This window comes from Pagrus pagrus (genome assembly GCF_965226575.1).
Source record: "Pagrus pagrus genome assembly, chromosome: 17".
Taxonomy (NCBI): domain Eukaryota; kingdom Metazoa; phylum Chordata; class Actinopteri; order Spariformes; family Sparidae; genus Pagrus; species Pagrus pagrus.
The window spans coordinates 28,882,521-28,905,263 of record NC_140201.1 but is presented as its reverse complement, the minus strand read 5'-3'; the positions used below and the strand labels follow the sequence as shown (position 1 = coordinate 28,905,263).

General features: G+C 40.1%; 3 protein-coding genes across 6 annotated transcripts in view; 1 reads left to right on the top strand and 2 right to left on the bottom strand.

Annotated features, from left to right (window-relative positions):
- Positions 1-4,591, bottom strand: part of gabbr1b (gamma-aminobutyric acid (GABA) B receptor, 1b) — a 153,026-nt gene extending 148,435 nt beyond the window's left edge. For both annotated transcript variants that reach the window (XM_084379852.1, XM_084379853.1), the window contains exon 1: positions 3,530-4,591. In XM_084379852.1, the coding sequence (XP_084235978.1) occupies positions 3,530-3,790 (261 nt within the window). In that variant the 5' untranslated portion in view covers positions 3,791-4,591. The remainder of the gene's footprint in view (positions 1-3,529) is intronic.
- Positions 4,592-9,191: 4,600 nt separating this feature from the next.
- On the top strand, positions 9,192-14,899 carry LOC311272420 (uncharacterized protein). Its single transcript, XM_084378810.1, has 15 exons — positions 9,192-9,214; positions 9,385-9,597; positions 9,696-9,776; positions 10,362-10,751; positions 11,002-11,103; positions 11,323-11,555; positions 11,679-11,857; positions 11,975-12,068; positions 12,172-12,516; positions 12,613-12,730; positions 12,818-12,909; positions 13,022-13,136; positions 13,343-13,615; positions 13,784-13,941; positions 14,060-14,899. Exons 4-15 carry the CDS (start codon positions 10,646-10,648, stop codon positions 14,090-14,092), a joined length of 1,848 nt encoding a protein of 615 aa, XP_084234936.1. The 5' UTR covers positions 9,192-9,214; positions 9,385-9,597; positions 9,696-9,776; positions 10,362-10,645; the 3' UTR covers positions 14,093-14,899.
- A 2,066-nt stretch (positions 14,900-16,965) lies between these two features.
- LOC311272342 (uncharacterized protein) lies at positions 16,966-22,619 on the bottom strand. 3 transcript variants are annotated; one of them, XM_084378689.1, is made up of 7 exons: positions 22,581-22,619; positions 21,097-21,557; positions 20,760-20,922; positions 20,067-20,654; positions 19,647-19,705; positions 19,462-19,505; positions 16,966-17,429 (listed from the first exon to the last, which is right to left on the bottom strand). In XM_084378689.1, exons 2-7 carry the CDS (start codon positions 21,295-21,297, stop codon positions 17,360-17,362), a joined length of 1,125 nt encoding a protein of 374 aa, XP_084234815.1. In that variant the 5' UTR covers positions 21,298-21,557; positions 22,581-22,619; the 3' UTR covers positions 16,966-17,359. The 3 variants fall into 3 exon arrangements, with proteins under 3 accessions (XP_084234815.1, XP_084234816.1, XP_084234817.1); XM_084378690.1 differs by having other exon boundaries at positions 19,628-19,705; positions 22,581-22,617; XM_084378691.1 differs by lacking the exon at positions 19,647-19,705 and having other exon boundaries at positions 22,581-22,618.
- Between the last annotated feature and the right edge of the window lie 124 nt (positions 22,620-22,743).

Genomic DNA, 22,743 nt, shown 5'->3' with positions numbered 1-22,743 from the left:
TGAAATATACATATATATACAATATACCAGCACTGCAACAAGTAGACCACAACTTAAGTGATATTGATCCACTAGTAAATAGTCAGTTTTTTTTCCCCACAACCACGAAACAGTTCACTTCAAATACAGTACTGGTGTAAATACCCAGGGGGTGTGGCACATGAGGACAGCAGAGAACAGGCACTAGGCCATGGGCCCCATCAATTTTCCTCCTCATTGTCCAGCGGACTACCAGAGCCAAAAAATCTCAGCAAAAATTTCAGCATTACGGGTGCGTAATTATTTTCTAACTGTATGTTAAGTCATTGTTAATGGTTGTGCTTGTGGTTTTCTCGCCAGTTGGTTTGTCAGTGGCAAGCTGACGCAGCAGTTTGTGAGCTGTAATTGCCCCAGTAAACACACCGACACTTCGACTGTCGCTGCTCCAGCTGTATCTCTGAGCTCGTTAGGAAGAGCAGACAGGCTGGGAGGTGAAGCAGCAGCAGGGCAGCCCGCCCTGGATTCAGAAGAGGACAAGTGACCCAGAGAGGAGCAGCAGAAGACTGAGAGAGAGGCCAAAAAGGTCGGTGTGTTTACTTGGGATGCAACAATATTCAATATTTTATCGAACCGTTCAATACGCTCTGTTAGGTTCAATACACAAAAGCAAACAATACAATACAATACAGTACAATACAATACTACAATAATGTTTGCTGTTAAACTTGATTGGATACTGCATATGTATTTTATGGAAGGCAATTAAGATAACTGTTAAATTTTTATAATAAGGTTTGTGGTTTGACTATATCTGCTTTTAATTATTTTTACATGCAATATTGCCTTTGCTAGTGTGAGTAGTTTTATATTAAGATATCGAAACCGTACCGTTACCGTGGCCCAAAAACCGTGATGCATACTGAAACTGTACCGTTGCAACCCTAGTGTTTACCCGCGACCACAGCTCAAAAAACACAGAAAATAGACATTAGCAGATTTACTGTGTGAAACAGTAAACAGTTTGAGTCAAGCATAGAGAATGCAACCAAGGAAGCCAACCAATCACTGGCAGAGTAGAGTGGGTCTTGTGTCAACTGCAGTCGGATCCAAATTCAGCTTTTCTATTCCCCATTTTGTGTAAAACATTTGATGTTTTCCTTGTCTTATTTCCGTTGCCATTTTCAATTTCATCTTTACAATTTATGCTTGAACATTTCCATTTGACCTTTTGCATTTTAAATTTCCCACTCTTTTCATTAACTCACTTTATATTAAAAATGATAATTTTGCATTTTAAATTTGCGTTTTCAATGTCCGTTTTCTTTTTGAGTGTAATTACAGCCTGATTTTTCCTCATTGTGTAATAATCTTAATTTTCTATTTGGACTTATTATGACTATTTTCCATTCAGAGGATGCACTGAGCCCTCTGAGACTGGAACTGTGAATTTCTATATAACCATTTCTGACTGTATTTATGAAAGCACCCATATTAATAGATAGGCAGGGCAGTCTGTGTATTCTTCTGTCTGTATGTATGTGATGCTCTCTCACTAGATGTTTGGAAAGATTGCTTGTGTCTCCACCTGTACATGCAGAGGACTTGTTGCACTTGTGGCAATGTGCATTGTCAACATTGACTTGAGTGGCGTTTACAACAGATCTATTAGATTAATTGTTTAAAAAAAAAAGATTGTTAGGTGCAGCCCTAGACTATGTTATCCCCAGGACCATGTTACAGGGTTAGTATAATAACCCTCAGCACTGGTTATAGTGTGAAGTAGTTTGGATGAGTTGGATGTGTTTCTTAAGAAAGCTGCCAGCAGTAACACCAGAGGCACAATTTGAACGGGCACTGCACTACATAAAACAAAACCACCATCTTCAGCTGAAGCTACTGAAACAGTTGTTGAGGCTACTTTTTCTGAGCCATTTTCCTGACCATTTTTTCACTATCAATTTCAATATCAAACTGCTGTCTGTCTCTGATTGTGTTCTTTCAAGAATTTTGCTGCACAGGTCAAATTTGAATTTAAGATGCTGCGTTGCTTTCATAACGTTCAGAGTTTTGGCCAAGTGAAGCTAACAAATTTAGATGAGTTCCTAGATTGAGCAGACCGGGAGCCATTAGTGCGGAGCTGTATGAACATGTGTAGGCTGTATCGCTGTTGTTCTCAAGCAAACGCACACAGATGCAGTTGTTACGCCACAAACAGTAGGTAGAACATTTCTCTAGGGCTGCGACCCATTTTGCGACCTGACTGCTGCATTTTAAAACATATAAACAAAAAGGAATGGCAATTATCATGATGATGGCCTGACATGATGTGGGGAAAAAGTAATCACAGTGTGGAGGTAAATAAAACAGCCACATCAAAACTGTCTGCTATGTAGAAGATATATAGATCATCTGTACATTAGGAGGTGCAATCTATACTTTCCCTCCGAAATGACAATCTCACACATTATCATTTTTGCAAGTCTTAGTACACTCATTTTCTGTACAAATTGTTGTAAGTAATGGACTTAACAATTGTTCATTAATCATAAATCTATAATTTCTTACAGTCATTAATAAGAACAAAGGTTTGATTAACTGGTTGTGATAAATACAGTCAGCTGGTGTTTATCCATTTTTTTAATAATAATAGTTATAAATGCTGGTGAGTTATTAAGGTCTCTCATTTTCTAATAGCCTTAAGTCTGTAGTTATAAAGGACTATAACTAATGAAGGGCTGTAATCATCAGTGAGTTATTACCTCTGTCAAAGAGGTCATGTTTTCACCTGTGTCTGTTTCAGTATATACAAAATACTGAATAGATTTCCACGTAACTTGGATGGAGGATGGGTCTTGGCCCATTACAGACCCCATTAACTTTTGGTGTGGATCTGGATAAAGGGACGAATCCAGGAATTTGTTCTCACTTTCTGTAACATTGTGAGATAGAGAATTTTTCCATTCTAGTTAATAAATTAATTTGGGTGGAGCCCTTTGCCAGAAATTAACAAGTCAAAAGAACAGGTCAAATAACAAATAAAATTACTTTTTTATTAGTGGCTTTTAACTGATCTATAAATCATGATGATGAAAGCTAGCTATGTTTTAACCATTAATGAAGCCATTAGTTTCAGCCTTCATTAAGGTGCCTTCTTTGAAAGTGGTACCTATTATTTCATCCTAATTTTGTACAATTCATATATATGCATTTAGTGGGTTAGCCTACAACTAAACACTTTAAACAAAATGATGCTGCTGATGCATGAATGGTGCGAAGTGTGAGTGTCTTAACCAAGGGTCTCACTTTTGCTAAAAAAGTGGTGGGGACATATCCCCAGTGTCCCCGGAGTAAATGACATGTATGGTCTTATCACTCTGTGCTGTGTTCGTTTTTGGTGTGTTGAAGTCCGGGCGCAGTCTTATGTGACAAATCCAACCAACTGTGATTCCGATAAACCTCAGCAATGGAGTGAAAGATGGACAGAAGTGAGACTATACTGAGAATGAAGTAAACTGTGTTGTAGTCCATAATTCGTTTGTAACATACTCACCATACTGTCGTAGTGTATCAGCTCCAGCTCATAGTCTGGCAGTATGTCACTCCTCTTGTTCACCAGGTTCAGAGCCATTTGAGCGGCAGGGAGGCAGGCTTGTCCTCCAGGCCAGCCTCCACTCATGGGGAAGAGGGCTCCGATGTAGAGCTTCTTCTTGCCTAGAGCCAGGCAGGAGCAGGACAGGAGGACAGTGAGGGTAAGGGTCAGAGAGTAACGGAGGATGGACTTCCTTAGGAGGCCTTGGCAGAGCAGAGCCATGGCTAGTGGATGCTGGAGGCTCAGGAGCAATGAGTTCAGTTTATTCCTCTAGTACTGTTCAGTTAGAGACTGTGGCGTGCTGTGTGTGGTCAGGAGCTGTCAATTCTCATGAGCAGCACAAGTTGATGTTCCTCACAGATGGGAGCACATTCAGAACAGGCTATTGATTTACATTGAGAGTACAATTTTAATTGAACTGCCTCTTATTGCAAAAACAACATCTGACTAACAATTACCCTGATACTAAACCATCTAATCTGGCTGCTCTTCCACCCAGTCCACTACCATCTACTCTACCAGGTTTGAAGAAGAACTTCATAAAGGCTCAGTGCTGTCATGACGGGTATAGGGCAGTCAATCACCAGCAGGAAAGAAGCAGAGAGCTGCTGTTTGCAAACTGAGCTTGAATATGAAATCGAGGTTTGTGATTAAATCCGGCTTGGAGATCCTCCCGCTGTGACCAGATGGAAATGACACCGGCTCCTCTGCGCTTTAGGAAATATGAAGAGAAATTGGAGCCCAGCTCATGAGGAAACAAACAGCAGACTGTGCGGATCCACTCAGCATCTGCCCTTCATCATCTATCCGCCTACACAACGCACATAGCGGGTTTGTTGTATGGGAACAGTGCTCGAAAAATGTAGTTTTCAGTCATCCAACGCAGTCTAATCGAGAGCGGACAGTGGAGGTCGATCCCAGGATGAAGAATTGTCCACAGTGCTGATGGATGCGGTTCGCTCCTCACGAGCACAGAGGAGAAAATGACGGTAGCGGTGTGGAGCTGCAGGTCTGAGCGTTAGATAGAGTCTGACTGCAGCAGTGAGGGTGGGGTGGTGGGGGAGGAGGAGGAGGAGGCTGTTCAGGCTTTCCGTTTCACAAACCACTTTGAATTTACGATCCCTCATCACACAACACCTCCTTAAAGTTCACCTCGAGGAATTCTGGTGTCGGGCAGTCCACACCGCCCCCTTCATGACGGCTTCACTTCTACTCTTTGATGCCAAAGCATCAAAACACAACTTGTCCAAACATTCGGACAGAACATAACAAATAACAACACCAACATAACACCAAGATTGATTTACATTAATTATATATACAGTATATACAGTGTGTCGGTCATTCACTGTCCCTCAGGTTGTGGCATGTTGACACATATTGGGCAGCAAGATATGCCCTGTCTCCTCCCAGGAGTATTTTTAATTTTGAGAGGTCATTCAGCTCTTTGAAATCTGAGTTGAACTTAATAAATGTTCCTCGTTTCGTTGAATGTTTTACATTGTAGGAGAAAGTGCATCTCTGTCTCAACCTCACCCATCCTCTCTCTGTCTCTCCATCTCTCTCTCCCTCTCTCTATCCAATTCAATTTTCAATTCAATTCAATTCAAAGGGGCTGTATTGGCATGAAAGTTTGCCAATGTTGCCAAAGCATCTGTCCAAACACTCGACAACTATCCTCTCTCTCTCTCTCTCTCTCTCTCTCTCTCTCTCTCTCTCTCTCTCTCCCTCCCTCCCTCTCCCTCGCTCTCAAGTCAATTCAATTCAATATGCATTATTGGCATGAATGTAACAGAGATAGTGTTGCCAAAGCCTTGAGTAATAATGAGATTATAGTAAAATTAACAAGAAAAAGCAAAAGCAAAAAGGTACAATTCGTAATATCAAGAAAATAGTAGAAAACAATGAACACTTGATCTGTGTGTGTGTGTTTGCGAAAGATTGTGGAAGTTTGTGTTTAAGTTGTTTGTGTGTGTGTGTGTGTGTGTGTGTGTGTGTGTGTGTGTGCGTGCGTGCGTGCGTGTGTGTGTATCAGTACCTGGACAGTGGAGGGTCTGGGTGGTTGTGTATTTAGCTCCTACATTAGACCCTCCATCACACAGTGAGTATCACTATCAGTATCAATCGCTCAAACATGAAGAAATTATTCAAAGTTATCAAACAATTTACAGAATTATAATAACACAATTATATATAGCAGTCCATAACCAAGTTATAGTAGAAAAATGTAATCATTAAATTATGTAGATCAAATAAATGTATACTAGTCAGGTTTTTTATAGGCCTATCAACCAGGTTGACTGTTATATACAAGAAATAAATAAATAACTAAGAATCAAACAATTAAAAAGAAGTCAATACTGAGTTGTGTTTTTGAGGTTCCACTGGCTGTCCTCAGGTCATGACATGAGGTGATAAATTTAGCTGCAATGCTCTCACATTTGGGCATTTCCCCAAGTAAATATGGGAGTTTCTCTATGTCTGTTATGTTTTCAAATTCAGGGTGTATTTTTATTATATTGGGAAAATGTTCATTTCTCAGAGCCTGGTATTTGGAGCATGAGGTGAGGAAGTGTAGTTCTGACTCTACCTCTTGTCTGTCACAGTGGGAGCAGAGTCTCTCCTCCTCTGGCAGCCAGCTCTGTCTATGCCTACCCTTCTCTATAGCTAGGCTGTGTACACTGAGTCTGTACATAGTTAAGGCTTTTCTTAAAGCTGGAGTGTGTAAGTTATTTCTGGCGTCATTTGGTCAAAAATCAATAATAACCTTTCAGCATATTGTAATTCATAGTGTTATGACAGAACACTGGACTTCTGTGTCTCCTCTTGGCTCTGTATTCAGGCTTTAAAAAATAAGTGCCGTGACGGCAGTGTTCAGCCAATCACAGTTCATTTTACAGAGCAAGCTGTTTTGGGCGTTCCTATTGGTTGCTCGATGCACGTTCACCTTCCATCGGTGGTAAAGGTGCAGTGGCGGACGTACCGGCAGGAAAAGCCACTATCCCGGCGTTACCAACAAAAACGTACACGGCTAAGCAAGCCAAAAAAAGGAAGACCGATGTAGAGAAACGAGAGTCTAAAAGGGAGAGTGACAATAGACAGAATAAATCGCGTGTAAACACAGACAAGCATATCCGAGGTGAAGAGAGCTGAGCATAGCATCGGGCTGAAGCTGGATACTGAGCTTGATGTTCTTCTCCTGAACAGGTGAGCCTCAAATGTAAGTTTTATGTAGCTAATAATCTAAATGTGTGGTAGTAATTGGCTGTGTAGTTGAAATGACCGTGAATCTAATAAAGCAGGCAGTTTGTGGTCACAATTGACGAGTAATGTTGTGAGTTGATTAGCTTTATGCTAACCGTAGCCAAAGGCTCACGACAGCTACAAGCAAGTCAGAGCCAAAGTCAACGTCAAATTTATTGTCAATACCGTTATATATACACGACATACAGAGGACGTGTGCCGTGTAAATATGGATGTGACAGTTATTGTCTATTTTCAGGTTACGGTGAAAAGAAAGAAGTGTCTGAATAAAGTGGTTGTCTCCGATAGTCCGTGCATGTGGGGGTAATTGTTTACTTTAGCGTTATATGTTGTTTTATTATTCTTAGCATTTACACCTCCTTCCCGTGATATATAAGTGTTGCTGTTGTCATTAGATTATGCTGTATAAGTATCATGTCAGTATGACAAATATCGTAGCTTTATTAGTGCTAGACATGTAGGCTATGTCATGAGACGTTAGCAGGAAATAATTGTTCTCGGACTCTATCGCTCTTCTAAACAATGCAAAAGTAATGTTTGTTTGTTCATACGTTCAATTTGTTCACGAGAGAAAGGTAAAGTACTTTCTTACCTGTAATTCGGCCATGGCTAGTGTATGACAGAAAAGTTCCGACGTGAATATTCCTAGCGCTACAGTCGTGCGCGTCCACGAGAATGGTGTGGAGCTACGGAGTCGAAACAGGGAGGGGAGGGGGGAGCGCAGTTGTTTCCATCCCAGTCTCATGCGTGTTTCACATATTCTACAAACTCCAGCTTTAATTTAGGATCTTCAGATAATTTGCTAATGTGAAGTTTCTTTTTAGGGTCAGATAACATTTTAATTTACTCTGTGTTTTAGTTGTTTCCTTCCAGTATGTGATATAGATTTCTTTTTGTTGGTTGATAATTTGGTTTGGTCTGATTGGCTTGGTGTTGTGTTCCCGAGGCTGTCCGGGGCATGTTAGGTTGTCCAGACAGAGCCTCTGGACCAGCTGGCTGAGGGGACTCTTCTCTGGCTTCAGCTCTTGGCAGGTTAGGGCTTTGTGATGGTATGTCTGGAGGTCACTAGTTTTTAGGTGATTGTAAAATTTAATTGCTCTTTTTTGTATTTTCAATATGAACAATATGCTCTCTCTCTCTCTCTCTCTGTCTCTCTCAATTCAATTCAAAGGGGCTTTATTGGCATGAAAGTTTTACAACAATGTTGCTAAAGCATCAAAACACAACTTGTCCAAACATTCGGACAGAACATAACAAATAACAACACAAACACAACACCAAGATTGATTTACGTTAATTATATATACAGTATATACAGTGTGTGTGTGCGTGTGCCTGTGTGTCGGTCATTCACTGTCCCTCAGGTTGTGGCATGTTGACACATATTGGGCAGCAAGATATGCCCTGTCTCCTTCTCCCAGGAGTATTTTTAATTTTGATATGTCATTTAGCTCTTTGAAGTCTGAGATTACCGAATTAAATTTATCAAAATAAATGTTCCTTGTTTCGTTGAATGTTGTACATTGTAGGAGAAAGTGCATCTCTGTCTCAACCTCACCTGTCGAGCAGTGACCACATGTTCTGTTTTCTTTTGGTTTTCATGATTGTTTGTGTCTTCCTGTTTCGATTGTCAGTTTGTGGTCACTGAGCCTGTACTTGGTGAGGATCTGCTTTCTTTCTCTGACAGTAGAGAGATATTCTGCTAATTCATAATCTCTTTTTAGGGCTAGATAACATTCTGATCTGTCTAATCTCTCTCTCTCTCTCTCTCTCTCTCTCTCTCTCTCTCTCTCTCTTTTTCTTGAATGGGAGGTTCTATATGCAAAGCTATTGAAGGTTTAAAGTTTGCAGTTTTGAGCAAGGTCAGGGAGCATCAGTGGCAGTACTACCTGGGGGGACAGACGGTGGCAGGTTTTAGGTGTAGGGTGCTGTATCAACAGTCTCACCCCCAACTCGTGACATATGAACGTTTCTCCAGTGCCCCTCGGCGTCGCTTTTCAACGCACTCTACGCACACTGAGACTACCCTTAGCGTCACTTTTCAACGATTGGGGTAGTCCCACAAACTTTGGCTAGAAATCCCACAACGTCGAAATGTGACGTCATCGGACCGGAGAACGAGTCAAGCAGACCGCAGCCCGTTGTATGCTGGTACGGGGCGAAACTGCTGATGCAGTCACAATTATTAAACCAAGATACATGCAATGGTCATCTCTGCCTACATGCAGAGACAAAATAAATAAATCCAATTTCGGATCGGCCGAAAAACTGTAATTGTAACCTTATGGCTTTTGTAAATAAAGTTTATTGTTAAAAACTCTTCAGCGCACTATGAACTTGTGACGTCAGAGAACGCGACGGTCCATTGCGATCCCCTCCTCCGTAAGTACCACTGTGAATTCATTAGACAGGTGACATATGTGTGAAAATCCTTAAATGTACACCATAAAAACGATTGATTCCGGTCAAGAAGTTGTTGTTAGCACCTTTAGAATAGCAGGGTAGCAATTTTATGTGACTCTCATTTAAGGGTTTTTTTTCTTCTGGTAAAGCTGGTCACAGTCAGAAGACTGATCCTCCATCCGTGGCTCCTGACACTAACTGTGCAGTCCAAAGTCTTGATGTCTTGATTACTGAGCTACAGGAAAAGGCAGCAGCAGCACCTGTGAAGAAACCTGAACCCACAGTGAGGTGGAAAAAGAGAGACATAGATGGAAACATTATCTATGCAAGGTCAAGACCAAGTGGGAATCAGCCATATCAGGGTCAGTATTGTTTTTTCAATCAAGATATTTTGATGGTCTAGATTGTTTAGCCACTTATGAGTTTATCACTGAGTAAGGTTTTTTTTTTTCTGGTAAAGCTGGTCACAGTCGGAAGACTGATCCTCCATCCGTGGCTGCCGACACTAACTGTGAGGTGGCCTTTGCTCCAGAGACTGTTGGTATGTATTTAATTGTAGAGCTGCAAAGATTTATCAATTAATCTATTACTTGTTTACTATTAAATTTATCACTAACTATTTTGGTAATCGGTTTGAGTAATTTTTTAAGAAAAAATGCAAAAATTGTCTGATACCAGCTTCCTAAATATTCTGGTTTCTGTCCTCCTCTATTACAGTAAACTGAATATCTTTGAGAACATGTTGCGTTGAGGCATTTGAGGATGACCTCTTGGGCTTTGGCAAACACTGATCCACATTTTTCACCATTTTATCACATTTTATAGACCAAGCAACTAATCCATTAATCGAGATAATAATGCACAGATTAATCGACAATGAAAATAATCAATTGCTTTAATAACTAGTTGCAGGCCAACTTCATTGTGTTTCCATTTGCCCAAAGCCTTATGTTCATATCTTCGTGTTTGTAAGATGTATCTGTCACTGAGTTACAAATGACATGCTTATTTATACGAATTTACCAAAATACTTAACACTGTTACACCTTCAACAGGACCTCCATGTAAGACACATTGATATTGTAAAAAACACCACGCTTTTGAATATCCTCTACTATTTTAACAGATCGTTTTCTACAAGATCTCGAGCTGTCACTGAGCAATGCTTTGGGTGAGGGACAGGAAGCATCAACCCTGAGAGCTCCTCTTCAAGCTTCCTCAAACTGGAGCACAAGAAATGCTCTCTTCTCAGAGAGGTGGAGGGAAGAGAGGCCCCGGTTTGTGAACAACACAGCGGCACAAGAATATGTGGAAAACCACATCTGCCAACAGTGTGGGAGCAATCCAGCGGCTGTTCGTTGTCGTGACTGTCGACCACGCCCCTTCTTCTGTGAAGAATGTGATGTCAGCATGCACGTCAGGCATGTCCTCCACAACCGAGATGCCATGACTACTGGATTCTTCCTGCCGTTACCTCCAACAACTTGTGTTGTGAATAACGCCCTTTCCAATTGTGGTAAGTTAAAGTTTAAACAATGCCTTTGTGTCTCTTATTTCTTGATCTTGAATTTATGGGGACACCGCATGTTAGTAAGCTTCCTGAGCATCTTTTGGGCACTTTTTCATCAGTATACTTCATGGCCAATGAGTCTTTTTTTAATTTTCTCAAGTAAGGCTTCAGGGTACAATGGTTGCAGAATTTATTACAATGTCATATTTCCCAGTTGATAGAAATTATCTTATTTTATATGTATGATCTTTTACAGTGCGGCTTGTACCTGTGGAGATGCCTGACAAAATATGTGGTTGTCCACCAGAGTCATTGATGGTCAACCCTGGAAAGGCTGTTACTGTGGTTACAATGAATGGTAAGGATATGAAGAACTTTATTTTCTCCTGTTTGAAAATCATCTTTTAAAAAAAAATCTATTAATACTACCATCTGCTCCCACAAGTTTTTTCATTTACATGTATGTGACATCTACACATGATTATTGAGTAATGTATACCACATTGTCAAAAGAACCCTAACCTTGATTACGTGGCTACTTTTTACATTAGACTGTATTTGTTTTTGATTTTTCTAGGGCGATATAATCTCAGCATGCCTGAATTGAATTGTGAGGCATGCAAAGCCACTTGGACTGCTGGAGTGGATGACCTAACTCGAAGTGACTACTGGCCTGCCACACTTCACTTCGCCACAATTTATGCCACAGATATTTTTTTTTCATTTGAAGAAGTGAAGATGGCGGCACCAGGATTGTCCTGCCAGGCATTTTTAAGAATGTTGGATCAGCGAACTGTCCGCTTTGGCCGTGTGAGTATTGAAGTTATTAATCCGGTATTGTTCATCTGTTTGTATTGGGGATTGAAAAGCTTTGTTTATTAGTAATGCATTTATTGCACATTATTAGCTGTTGATTTCCTTGTTTTGTAATAGAATGGGAAGATCTCAGCAGACAGCTTCCAGAAAAGTTTTTTTGAGTGGGAAGCTGTGCGATATGAGGTGGACAACATCTTGAAGGAGGAGCCCTTCACCTGTCCTGCGTGCACCCCGGATATGCTTGCGGTTTCAGTGGATGGAAACCGCAAGCATTACCGTTTCAAGAATGCATCAAGGTATGTTTAATGTCACAGTGTTTATATAAATAAGAAAACGTAACTCTTTATTATACACCAATTAATGTTATTCTGTTAGATATCGTAAGCGGTTGTGTACCTTTTTGTTTCATTTAGATCTGAGGAACAGGCCATTTTTCAAGGTGTATTCATTGCCAAGGACGAAGACGTCTTGAGATTTGTGGACCGCATACACAAGACCACCAAACATGTAAAATTGCAGACTATAATTACATGACTACAATAACCTCCTACTGAAGGGTATGTTTAGGTGAGTCTTTGGATGTTTTCATCAACCGTTTTCCATGGTTTAGGTCTCTGGAAGAGGTGTTTGTGGAGGGGAATGGTCAGCAGCCAGAGAGACCTCCCAAAGATCCACCAGCAAGGTAGACGAGGAGGGACTGGAGCTTGCAGTGTGTCGGCATGGTGTCCTGCTCCATGCTTTAAATATGTACAGGGGAGAAATTTTTGCTTATCCCCTGTACCTGCAAGAACAGCTGGCCAGGAGGCACATAACTTTTTTCTGCATGGATGTGACCTGCAAATATTGGCCCTACCTCCAAAAAGTTGCTAAAAGCTGTCCAGAGCTCCAGCAACTACTCCACATGAAACCGTTCCTTTCGGTATTTCATGCCAAAGCCCATGATTTCAAATGTGAGGTAAGGAAAAATGACCATGTGATAAATTCACTTAATCTGCACATGAATATCAACATCTTTTCAGCTTGGTTGTTGTTTTTTTGTATATTCACCCAGGTGAAATGGAGTGGGGCATATCAGGAAGGGGCTGGATCAACACTCGGCGAGGAGGTTGAGCAGTGCAATGCCTTCCTCTCTAGGATTGCAGTGACCACCAAACACATGTCAAAAGCTGGTGAGATGACCGCATACTACACTAGTCAGATCACATGTATAACAAATTATTGTTATAATGGTTACATTATATTTGCTGTGTTTGCAGGACGCACAGACATGCTGACTCTAATGGCCATGCGCTGGAATCAGCAAAAGTTTGAAAATTTGGCCACCTCACTGTCCCATAGATATCACAAGGTAATGACATCAGTAATGTTTTGTAAGATGTTCACAATTCTGTGTTATCAGTATTCAAATCCATGGACTGAAAATGTGTTTCTTGTTATCTCTTGACTGTTTGTTATTGTAGACCACAAAAACTCTGCAAAACCAGCAGCAGAATCTGGAGTCCATGAAAGCTCAACTGGCAGTGACAGAGAGCCAATTGGAAGACTGGGTCAACGATGTCAAAGAGTGGGCAGAAGGTGAGGAAATGATAACTGACAAGACATTTAGTCATGAATAATACATTCATCTTAGTTGTCTCAGAATTATAAATAACACTATTGTAAGACTCTGAATTCAGTAATTTTTGTGAAGCATTTCTGAACGTGGCAAATGCTTCAAAATGCGATGAAATTGTACTTTAAGTTATTTTAAAGTAAAGTGCAACCAACATATGCCTTCACAGCAACAACAAAAACAACAACAAATGATGCTGATGCCTTGGCCAGCAGAATAGAAGTACTGGTGGCAAGTGTAAAGAGACGCTCTCAGCGTCTTTACAGAGACAACGATGGCAACAAAGGTCGCGCCAGGATCCGCCGCAAGATCAGGGAGGAGAAGGGGATCCTGACCGCTGTTGTGGACCACTACAACAGAATAGTTCCAAGCACAGAAACTCTGTGCTTGGAAACCATTCTGTCCAGCGAGACAGCTTGGCCATGGCAGCTACCACACAGTGGTATGTACACTAGTCTGTTGTCTACCTGAACAAATCTGACACATAATGACCACAAAATCAATGCTGTCAAATGAGGATCTGTTACCCCATAGGACTATAGACATTGTTTGAATGTTGCTTCTTAATACAGTAGATATGACTTAAGTCTTTGTCAAAATTACATTCCAGACTCTGTCGATCTAAGGACCAAGAGAAGGGCATTTGACACAATCATGGCAGTAAGGAGACTTCAGGAGGAGAAGAAAATACTTGTTGCGGAGATGGACCACCACTGGAAATGGCTTTCATGTCATGAAAATGCCTTGAGCTGTCCTGCCTGCTTTCTGGTGAGACAATTCAAATGATGGATTTAAATAATATATTGCATACACAACGTGCGCAACAATGATGACTGGTGATAAAGTAACTAATGTAGGCCTAATCTTATTGTGTTCTCCTTTTAAGATTCGCTGTGTGACCTCAGTGAAGAGGGGTTAAAAGGCCTGCAGTGCATCATTCTCCGAAAGCGGCAGAACATCAGAGAGAAGAAGGTGCATGCCAGAGACTGCTATCTGCAAGTTTTGTCTGGAGCAGAGAACATGAGCTTCTTGCACATTGGAGATGATTTTGAAAGTGACACAGACATTTCTGATGATGATGATGATGAACTGTAACTGACACTGTCTCAGCCTCCACTTTCAATGGATCTGGACTTTCTGACCAGAGCAGAGGCAGCAGGTGCAGCTGGGGAATAATCACATCCAGCACCAAGACCATCAGTACTGGTGCCCACAGGGCATTCTTTGTTTGTTTTAGGTGATGTCAACAGTCTTATTTGTATGTGAGATGAATCCATAGCTCATTGCTTTTCTATGCGGGAGTTGTATCTTAGTACTTTCTGTTGTATACCAGCTAGCGGTTACTGATAGCGATATACTGCTGCACTTTCTTCTAACAAATGTACTTATTGTAAGTTGCTTTGGATCAAAGCATCTGCTAAATGTAATTGTAATTGTTGGGGAGTAAAATCAAAAATCTATACAAGGTCTCAACAACCATTCCAGACAAAAGGCTTCTTGAATCAATTGTGCATTGAAACAGTTTATAGTTTGAGTTGCACACCATAATCTTTATCATGTTTTCTTTTGTATGTACCTAACATTGATCCAATCATTACAAGTTTATGCTCCTCCATGTAAGGTCTAGTACTGGAACATTGACATTATTACTTGATTCACTTAAAATTTGATAGCGATGTTTGTCAACTGTTTGTGTTTGATGACTCATCAAAATAAAGAAGCTGAAAAATAACTGCCAATGTGAAGTTTGTAAACTCTCAGCAATGGACATCCTATGTCATTTCTTACCTTTATTTATGCAAGGGGAGTACACTGACCTCAATACTCTTTCTCAGGAGTTCCCAGATCACATTCACAGTTACACAAGCATAAGTCTCCAATTACATTATGTCTAAACCATATTAAATTAGGTGTTTCTGGCCCTGCAGAATTGTCTTTTGATGTCACTGCTTTCTCCTCCATTGTATGGCTTCATTGGACACCAGAAGTAAAACACAAGAAAAGTAGGCCCCAAAAGAAAAACAGTGGAGGGAGAACTTGAGGACCTCAAGCACACCTGGGGCTACAATGGCATTTAAGCTAAATCTTTAAATGTTCATTATTTGCTCTCATATGAAAACAGTAATAATAATAGCCAATTGAAATACCAACAATAATAAGTATGTAATATGTACATAGTAACCAAACACGGGGGAAAACATACCAAGACACATTCTTAATATGCTTGCATTGGCTAATAAATCACTATTTCAATTTAAAACAAACAAACAAACAAACAAACAAATAAACAAAGGAAGAGTTTTATTTTGTATATGACCGTTAAAAGTGCTGTCTACAACTAAGCCTGGGATGGCCTGTGTCCAAGAAATGAGAAAATGATAAATTTGTCAGAGAGCTAAACCAAATACATCGTTGGAAAGGACTCAGTCTGGAGAGTAACATAGGTCAGTATGAATATTTTACATGGCTCCTGCTTTGTATTAATGACGTTTGAACCTTGAACTTAAAGGTTCATAATTCAGCAACTAAAGTAGCAACAAACATAAGACCAACTGTTATGGAGAGCTCTTGACCTCAGCTATCATGTGAGTATAGTCAATCACTGGGGCACTATCAAATCTGGATAAAATATGGTTAAAATTAATTTTCACCTAATTTACATTAATATATTTAAAATCTGATTACATGAAAATGTTCGCTATCCCCTTAAACTCAAACTTTTACTGTCAATTTATTATTTCCAGCTTTCAATTACATGAAAATAGTAATATTTTCTAAAGACTACAATTCCCTAGAGCCGCACCATGCAACTTGTGGCATACCATCACCACAATTGTAGTTTAGCCAGTTCACAAAGCAATAGGGTTGTAAAAAGATATGTACCAAATATATAAAAAGTATCTAGTACAGCCGAATCAGAAATTACACTGTAGTTAGTTGATCTATTTTTAGAAAAAGTACATATTTTGTTTTATTCAAGATATTCTAGCTAGTATTCTGAAAAATGTTGTTTCGGGTAAGTGGTTCCAGTTGCTTCCGGTTTGCAAATAGGATTTTAGACTGGGTCCCAAACACCTATATCTACTGACATATATCTTGTACAGCCACAAAAGTAATTACACTGCATTTAGATGATCTAGGCTATGTTAAGAAAAAGTAGATGCGTGCGCAAAATCCTAATCTTAATCAGTTTGAAATAAATGATTAAATGAATAAATAAAGGATCATGGGTAATGTAGTCTTCAGCTACCCAAAACTTTTTTAAAAAGTGGAGGATATAATTAAAAGGAAACCTTAAAATGGGATTTGACAGTGAGGAAATACTTCTGGCCGGTGGGTCCTCCCACCTTTGGTTCTGCAGTTCGACTGATGGTGCCTTGACAACACATCCCCAAAATACTGTATGTATCTAGCGGTCGGTCTGTTGTGATGCAACACCTGTTAAGTGTTTATGTTATAATGTTATGTTTATGTAGATAATATTTTGAAAGGTTGTTACATCAGAGTTAAAGACCGGACTGTTGTTGGGTATACAGTATATAATCACTTGCTATATAGCCCCACTGGGACAAATACAAACTCAGAATCTGAACTGTTAGAATCCAAATAATGTAGCTAGTGAAGTAATGTACCTATCAACACATTAAATGCTTGTGATTATTTTGTGTATGTGATTTATTTTGTGTGTGTGAAATAAATAGGCTACATGCATGCATTCACAATTGACAACCTCAGTTCATGAGAAGTAAAATGTGCTTACAATGTCTGGAAGAAACACAAAAAGAGACTGGGTACATTCAATTCAATTAAAAAAACTTTATTTCTCCCCCCCAGTAGCCAGGACAAGAAGAGCAAATGTTTTTTGTTCGAACTTCAGTGAAACAGTTAAATGAAGCACAGATTATTAGAACATAGAAATATTATACCACATATAGAACATTATTAGTCATCAACTCAGTTCCATCCCTTATATATCGCCTAATTCCACACTCCTCTATCAACTGTACAGCAGTCAAACTTGGATTTGAAGAATTCTTATAGAAACTGAATGTTCCAAACTGAATAGCTGTACACAGAGTAGCTGTACTAGAATAAATGTACAAGAATAAAATAATACATTTTCAAGAATAAAATAATAATTAACTCAACAGTATTTGAAATCCTTTCATGCCAAAAGCTGGTTAGCTCAACCAGAAGGAAGTGGAGACTGTTGAAACCCACTGGCAGGCTCCCATGTGTCATCCCAGGTTTTGCCACTGTAAAGTATAATAAGGGCACAATGTGTCGTTATTACACAGAGCAAACTTTAAGATCATTGTTGTAAAAAAACGAAAACAAAAAACACACAAGATCATTTGACTTATACGTGATTAAGAGGGTTTCATTAAGAGACATTCAGTTTGTTAAAGTGGCTCAATATAACTTACAGTAGCTCTTGTTAATCCTTTCAGGGACACATAGAAATGTGTGTAGACATGAACTCATGAATTCATTTAAAAGATGCATTACAAAACATCAAATGAAGAAGAAATGTAGGTCAACTTTTTTGGGTCAGGGTCAAGGGTAATTTCTGTGGCCTAATAAGGGATTATGTCATGAACAATTGTAGAAAATGAGCACATATCAATATTTGAGCCTGTTTTCTGCATGACTATGAGACTGAAAGAAGCACTCTAGAGCATGGCTAGAGCACAACAGCTTGGCCTTTAACACAAAAGACTCTTGTACTTTTTTGCTCTTTGTCAAAGAAGCACTAGAAAAGGTTTTATGCCCTGTTTCAGAAAGCAGGAAACTCTGAGCTAAAATACATAGGGAATGGATGTGTGGCGTATACTCCGTCAGTAGCGTGTGGCTGCTGCCAGCTTCACTGTGTGCAAAGTGATAATACAGGTGGTTCTGCAGGCTTCGGAAGCTCTACTGCCTCACATTGCTCTCTGGTACAATGAGGTATTTATTTGTATCATTTATAAACAGATTATACTCGGGTTTTTTTACACTGTTTTATGATATTACATGTCTAAAGCTTGAGATTATACATTATGTGCAATAAACGTCGGAGTGGAACTGCTCAAACAAACTCTTCATTGAATCACAGTGTTAAAAAAGGACATGCATTATTCTGAGCTGAGGGTTATGATCAAGAATTGTAATTAACGGGTTTCCATAGGGGCTTTGATGTGGACTGAATCAATTAGGAAATGAAACAGCTTTTCTGGTTCTGTAAGAAGGAGGAGACACTGTAGGCGTTTTTACACAAAGATTACACCTTAATAACATAAAGGAAAGCCCTCGATATGCCTAGATCGCACTGTTTATAAAGAACTTTGGGGTGCGGCATAGCGCCGCAAAGGTGATTCCTTTTACAAAGCATCCCAGCTTTGCAGAACCAGAGAGGCTGTTACATTTGATGCAACAGTGAGGCCTTTACGTTTAATGCCGACAGTGGTGTGACGTATTAAATGAGCGTTGCAAAAAACGATTAGCTGCAGTCTAACAAAACAACAATAAAAGGTGAGCATTTGCTCATCATAGCATCAACATATTTACACAACTCTTCAAGCACAAGCGAAGTTGCTGTGCATCATATACATGTTGATGTGTACAATGGTGGCCTTGTGCGAGCAACATCCGGCTTTCTTTCTTCTTCTGATCAACATTAACGACAGTGCGGAAAAAAGGAGTGATACTCCCGCAACGAAAAGGCAGTGTAAAAGAGGCTAGTGAAACTCAGTTGTTCAAGATAGCCAGTGAGCAGGTTAGGTTCACAGAGTCACAGAGTCAGGTAGTTTGAGAGATAACTCTCCTTCCAGTTTCCCTCGTCTTAGGGTTAACAAACTCAGGGTTCCTGCTTTCTGTTGTGTTCCATCCAGACCTGGCAGTTCTACACTATCAGGGACGACTGCATCTTGCTCCCACTGCCATTCATAAGTGTTCTCCTCTTCCTCATCATTCGTACTGCTCTCGTCTTCTTCTTCCTCCTCCTCACTGCCCTGTTAATCTTCATGTACTTTATTATCGCTGCTGTCACTGCTCTCATCATTAATGCAAGATGCTGCTGGTATCAATTCCAACTCTATTCTATCTACCTCAGACACATCTTTTACACACGCCTGTGAGGATAACTCTCTATAGCTACCAACTTCAGACAAGAGGTGTAGCTAATACATTACTTCCTGTGTGCTACTTTTGTTATGGTCCCACAAAGATCCGGCAACACTTTCCTACAATACTTAAACAGTAGTGGAAATAAAACAATTGTGTATATATGCAATATTAACTTGTTCTTACCACATAGAGCAAGGCAACCAGCATACTTTCAATTCTTCTTTCCCCTACACACACACAAACACACACACACACACACACACACAGTCAGATAAAGAACAATAAATGTTATTAAGGCAAGAATGAGTCACTGAGACAAGCAAGCACATGAAAAATATAGAAAATTTACATGGTTGTAACATCTGTACCCTTCTCCCAGCAATTGACTGAAAGTGGAATATCTTCTGCCTACTACATTTTCGGCAACCTTAAAGGAAAGGACAATACAAGAAGGGTTTATCAAGCAATGAATATGGTGCTTTGTAGCCCAACCAAATATGAGTCCAGAGTTTTTATTCAACAAGTGGAATTATTTGAGATGTATTCTTTATCACATAACATTGACTGGGCTGGGGTTCACAAAACCCTTTTACTTACATTTTGTTAATAGCTTACATGCATTGGTCAGAACTGAAGTCACAGTGGCAACCAAAGTACAGCTAATAAAATATTGTGTACTGGCTACTGACTCAAGGACCCAAATGAAGCCTGGCTTTGCCAACCAATAATTGCCCAAAGTCAAATTAGTCTGGGTATGAATTTTTTAATGCATGCTAAACAAAGCTTACCCTTTTTCTTCTTATTCCCCTCCTTTGTCAATGGCTGGGAGTCCGTCCCTCTCTTCCTCTTCTTCTTTGCTTTGACAGTGGTAGAGGAAGAGAGAGACATGGAAGATGATTGGGGAGACAAAGGACAAGGGAAAAGGTTTAGGACAAATTCAGTCTCGACACCCTGCTCCACGTCGGGGCTGACGCCCTGCTCCACAGCGGCGCTGACACCCTGCTCCACTGCTGGGCTCACGGCCTGGTCCCCTGCAAGGTTGACGCCCTGCTTCACTGCGGAGCTGACACCCTGCTCCACTGCTGGGCTGACGGCCTGGTCCCCTGCAAGGTTGACGCCCTGCTCCACTGTGGGGCTGACACCCTGCTCCACTGCGGAGCTGACACCCTGCTCCACTGCTGGGCTGACGGCCTGGTCCCCTGCAAGGTTGACGCCCTGCTCCACTGCTGGGTTGACGGCCTGGTCCCCTGCAAGGTTGACGCCCTGCTCCACTGCGGGGCTGACGCCCTGCTCCACTGCGGGGCTGATGCCCTGCTCCACGGTGGGGTTGTCAAGCACTTCTGCTGAAGGAGGAGTGTCAGTGTTGGGCTGTTCTTCTGTTGAGGTCAATATAATATAATTTTAATTTTCAAATTAAAACTGGAAGTCAAATAAAAGAAAGTTTGGCATCTTTGCTTCTTAACAAAAAATATTACTCTTACCATTTGTCAAGAGGAATTCATAGACGGTCTTCATCTTCTCCAAGATGTTGAAGATTGTTGGGGGAAAATGGGTGACAATATCAGCTACCCACTTATTAGAGGCCTTGTGCTGTTTCCCAATGAATAAAATGGGCTTGTAGCCTACAGCTTCGAGTTTTCGCACCTGAAAAAATATATGCAGTTGACAAACATTAGTTAAACCCACAGCATTATTGGACACATTAGTACTGTAGCAAGAAAATTAATTTAAGGGCAGTTAATTGAGTACAATTTAAGAAAATGAGCCACAATATGTTTCATTTAGATCAAATAAATAACTATGAGCATTTGTACTTACTGCAATACAGGCTGAATTCATGATACGGCCAACATTCCGATTCTTAATGACACCGTCACCCCACTGGCTATCCAATGACGCCGCCTTTTCTTTTAGTTTCTTCTGCATGGACAGGCTTCCATAGCAGACGCTGCAATGTTTTTTGTTTGCCTGGTTAGGTGCCTGGCAAGATGGGCAGGGCCTGAATTTGGGACGTGTCATGGTGATGGTGAACACAGATGAACAGATGGACAAGTGATAGACAGAGGAAAACTGACAGCTTAAGATGGACAGACAAAAGAATGAGACAAAAAAAACATAAACAAAAAGAGAGACAGATTCACAGACAGCAACAAAGAGACCGACAAGTACACTACAGTAAGGACGGTTTAACAAGACAGATATGGCTCTTAAAAGTGCCTTTGGTTGTTCTTTTTTCTTGGAAATGTATAAGTTGGAAGGAAATAACAAATTTGAAGGACCTGTGGAGAGAAAAAATAAACCATTTAGAGTTCAATGTTATACAGTGTTTCTCCATCTAAATATTTACAACATCACTAAGCGGTAACTACTAATGTAACATAGGTAACTGGAAATACATCGCTACTGTAAATTATACATTTGCCTGTGATTGTACCCACTCTGTATGATTATATGTGACAAACAAAGGGAACACTTTATTCAAAGGGATGTGCAAGGTCGATTTCTGGGGTGGCAAGGCAGCATTTGTCGTTATGACACAAATATGGCACCACCATGCTAAATCCAAGTTGTATTGCATTAGTAATAAGCAAAATGACCATATGATTAACATCAAATTATGTTGAGGTTTGCAAGACTATCATATGAGTACGGATGAACTGACTGGACGTTTTTCTCATGGACACTAGGGAACAAAAATTGTTGTTTATTTTATTAATGAATTGATTTAATTATTAATTAATTGATTAACAATAACAGCCCAGGCAGCATTATAACAACACAATAAAGAAATCTACACTTTATGAGAAACTCTGAAGAGCTTAAATTCTAAACAATTCACACTTGGTGTTGCCTATTCATAGATGGCATTTCCCAGAGGAAATAGTCACGATTCAGAAAATTACTGTTTTGGCATAGATGGTGAAAAATTTATGGAATTCTTGATGTCAACTGGCCCACTGGGATTTGTCCCAGTATTCCAGTACGCCACTGGTTATGAAAGTCTCATGACAGTCTTATACGGCCCTTCAAATTAAGTGGTATCAATATAAAGCTGAACTGAAAATTTTTTTTGTTCTAGCTATTAGCTAACCGCGGCTAGCGTTAGCTAGTCTACTGCGCACCTGGTGCAGCAAGTTATAATTTAATGCCTTAAATGATTTGAGAGTCATACAGAATTGCTACCCTGCTATTCTAAAGGTGCTAACAACAACTTCTTGACCGGAATCAATCGTTTTTATGGTGTACATTTAAGGATTTTCACACATATGTCACCTGTCTAATGAATTCACAGTGGTACTTACGGAGGAGGGGATCGCAATGGACCGTCGCGTTCTCTGACGTCACAAGTTCATAGTGCGCTGAAGAGTTTTTAACAATAAACTTTATTTACAAAAGCCATAAGGTTACAATTACAGTTTTTCGGCCGATCCGAAATTGGATTTATTTATTTTGTATCTGCATGTA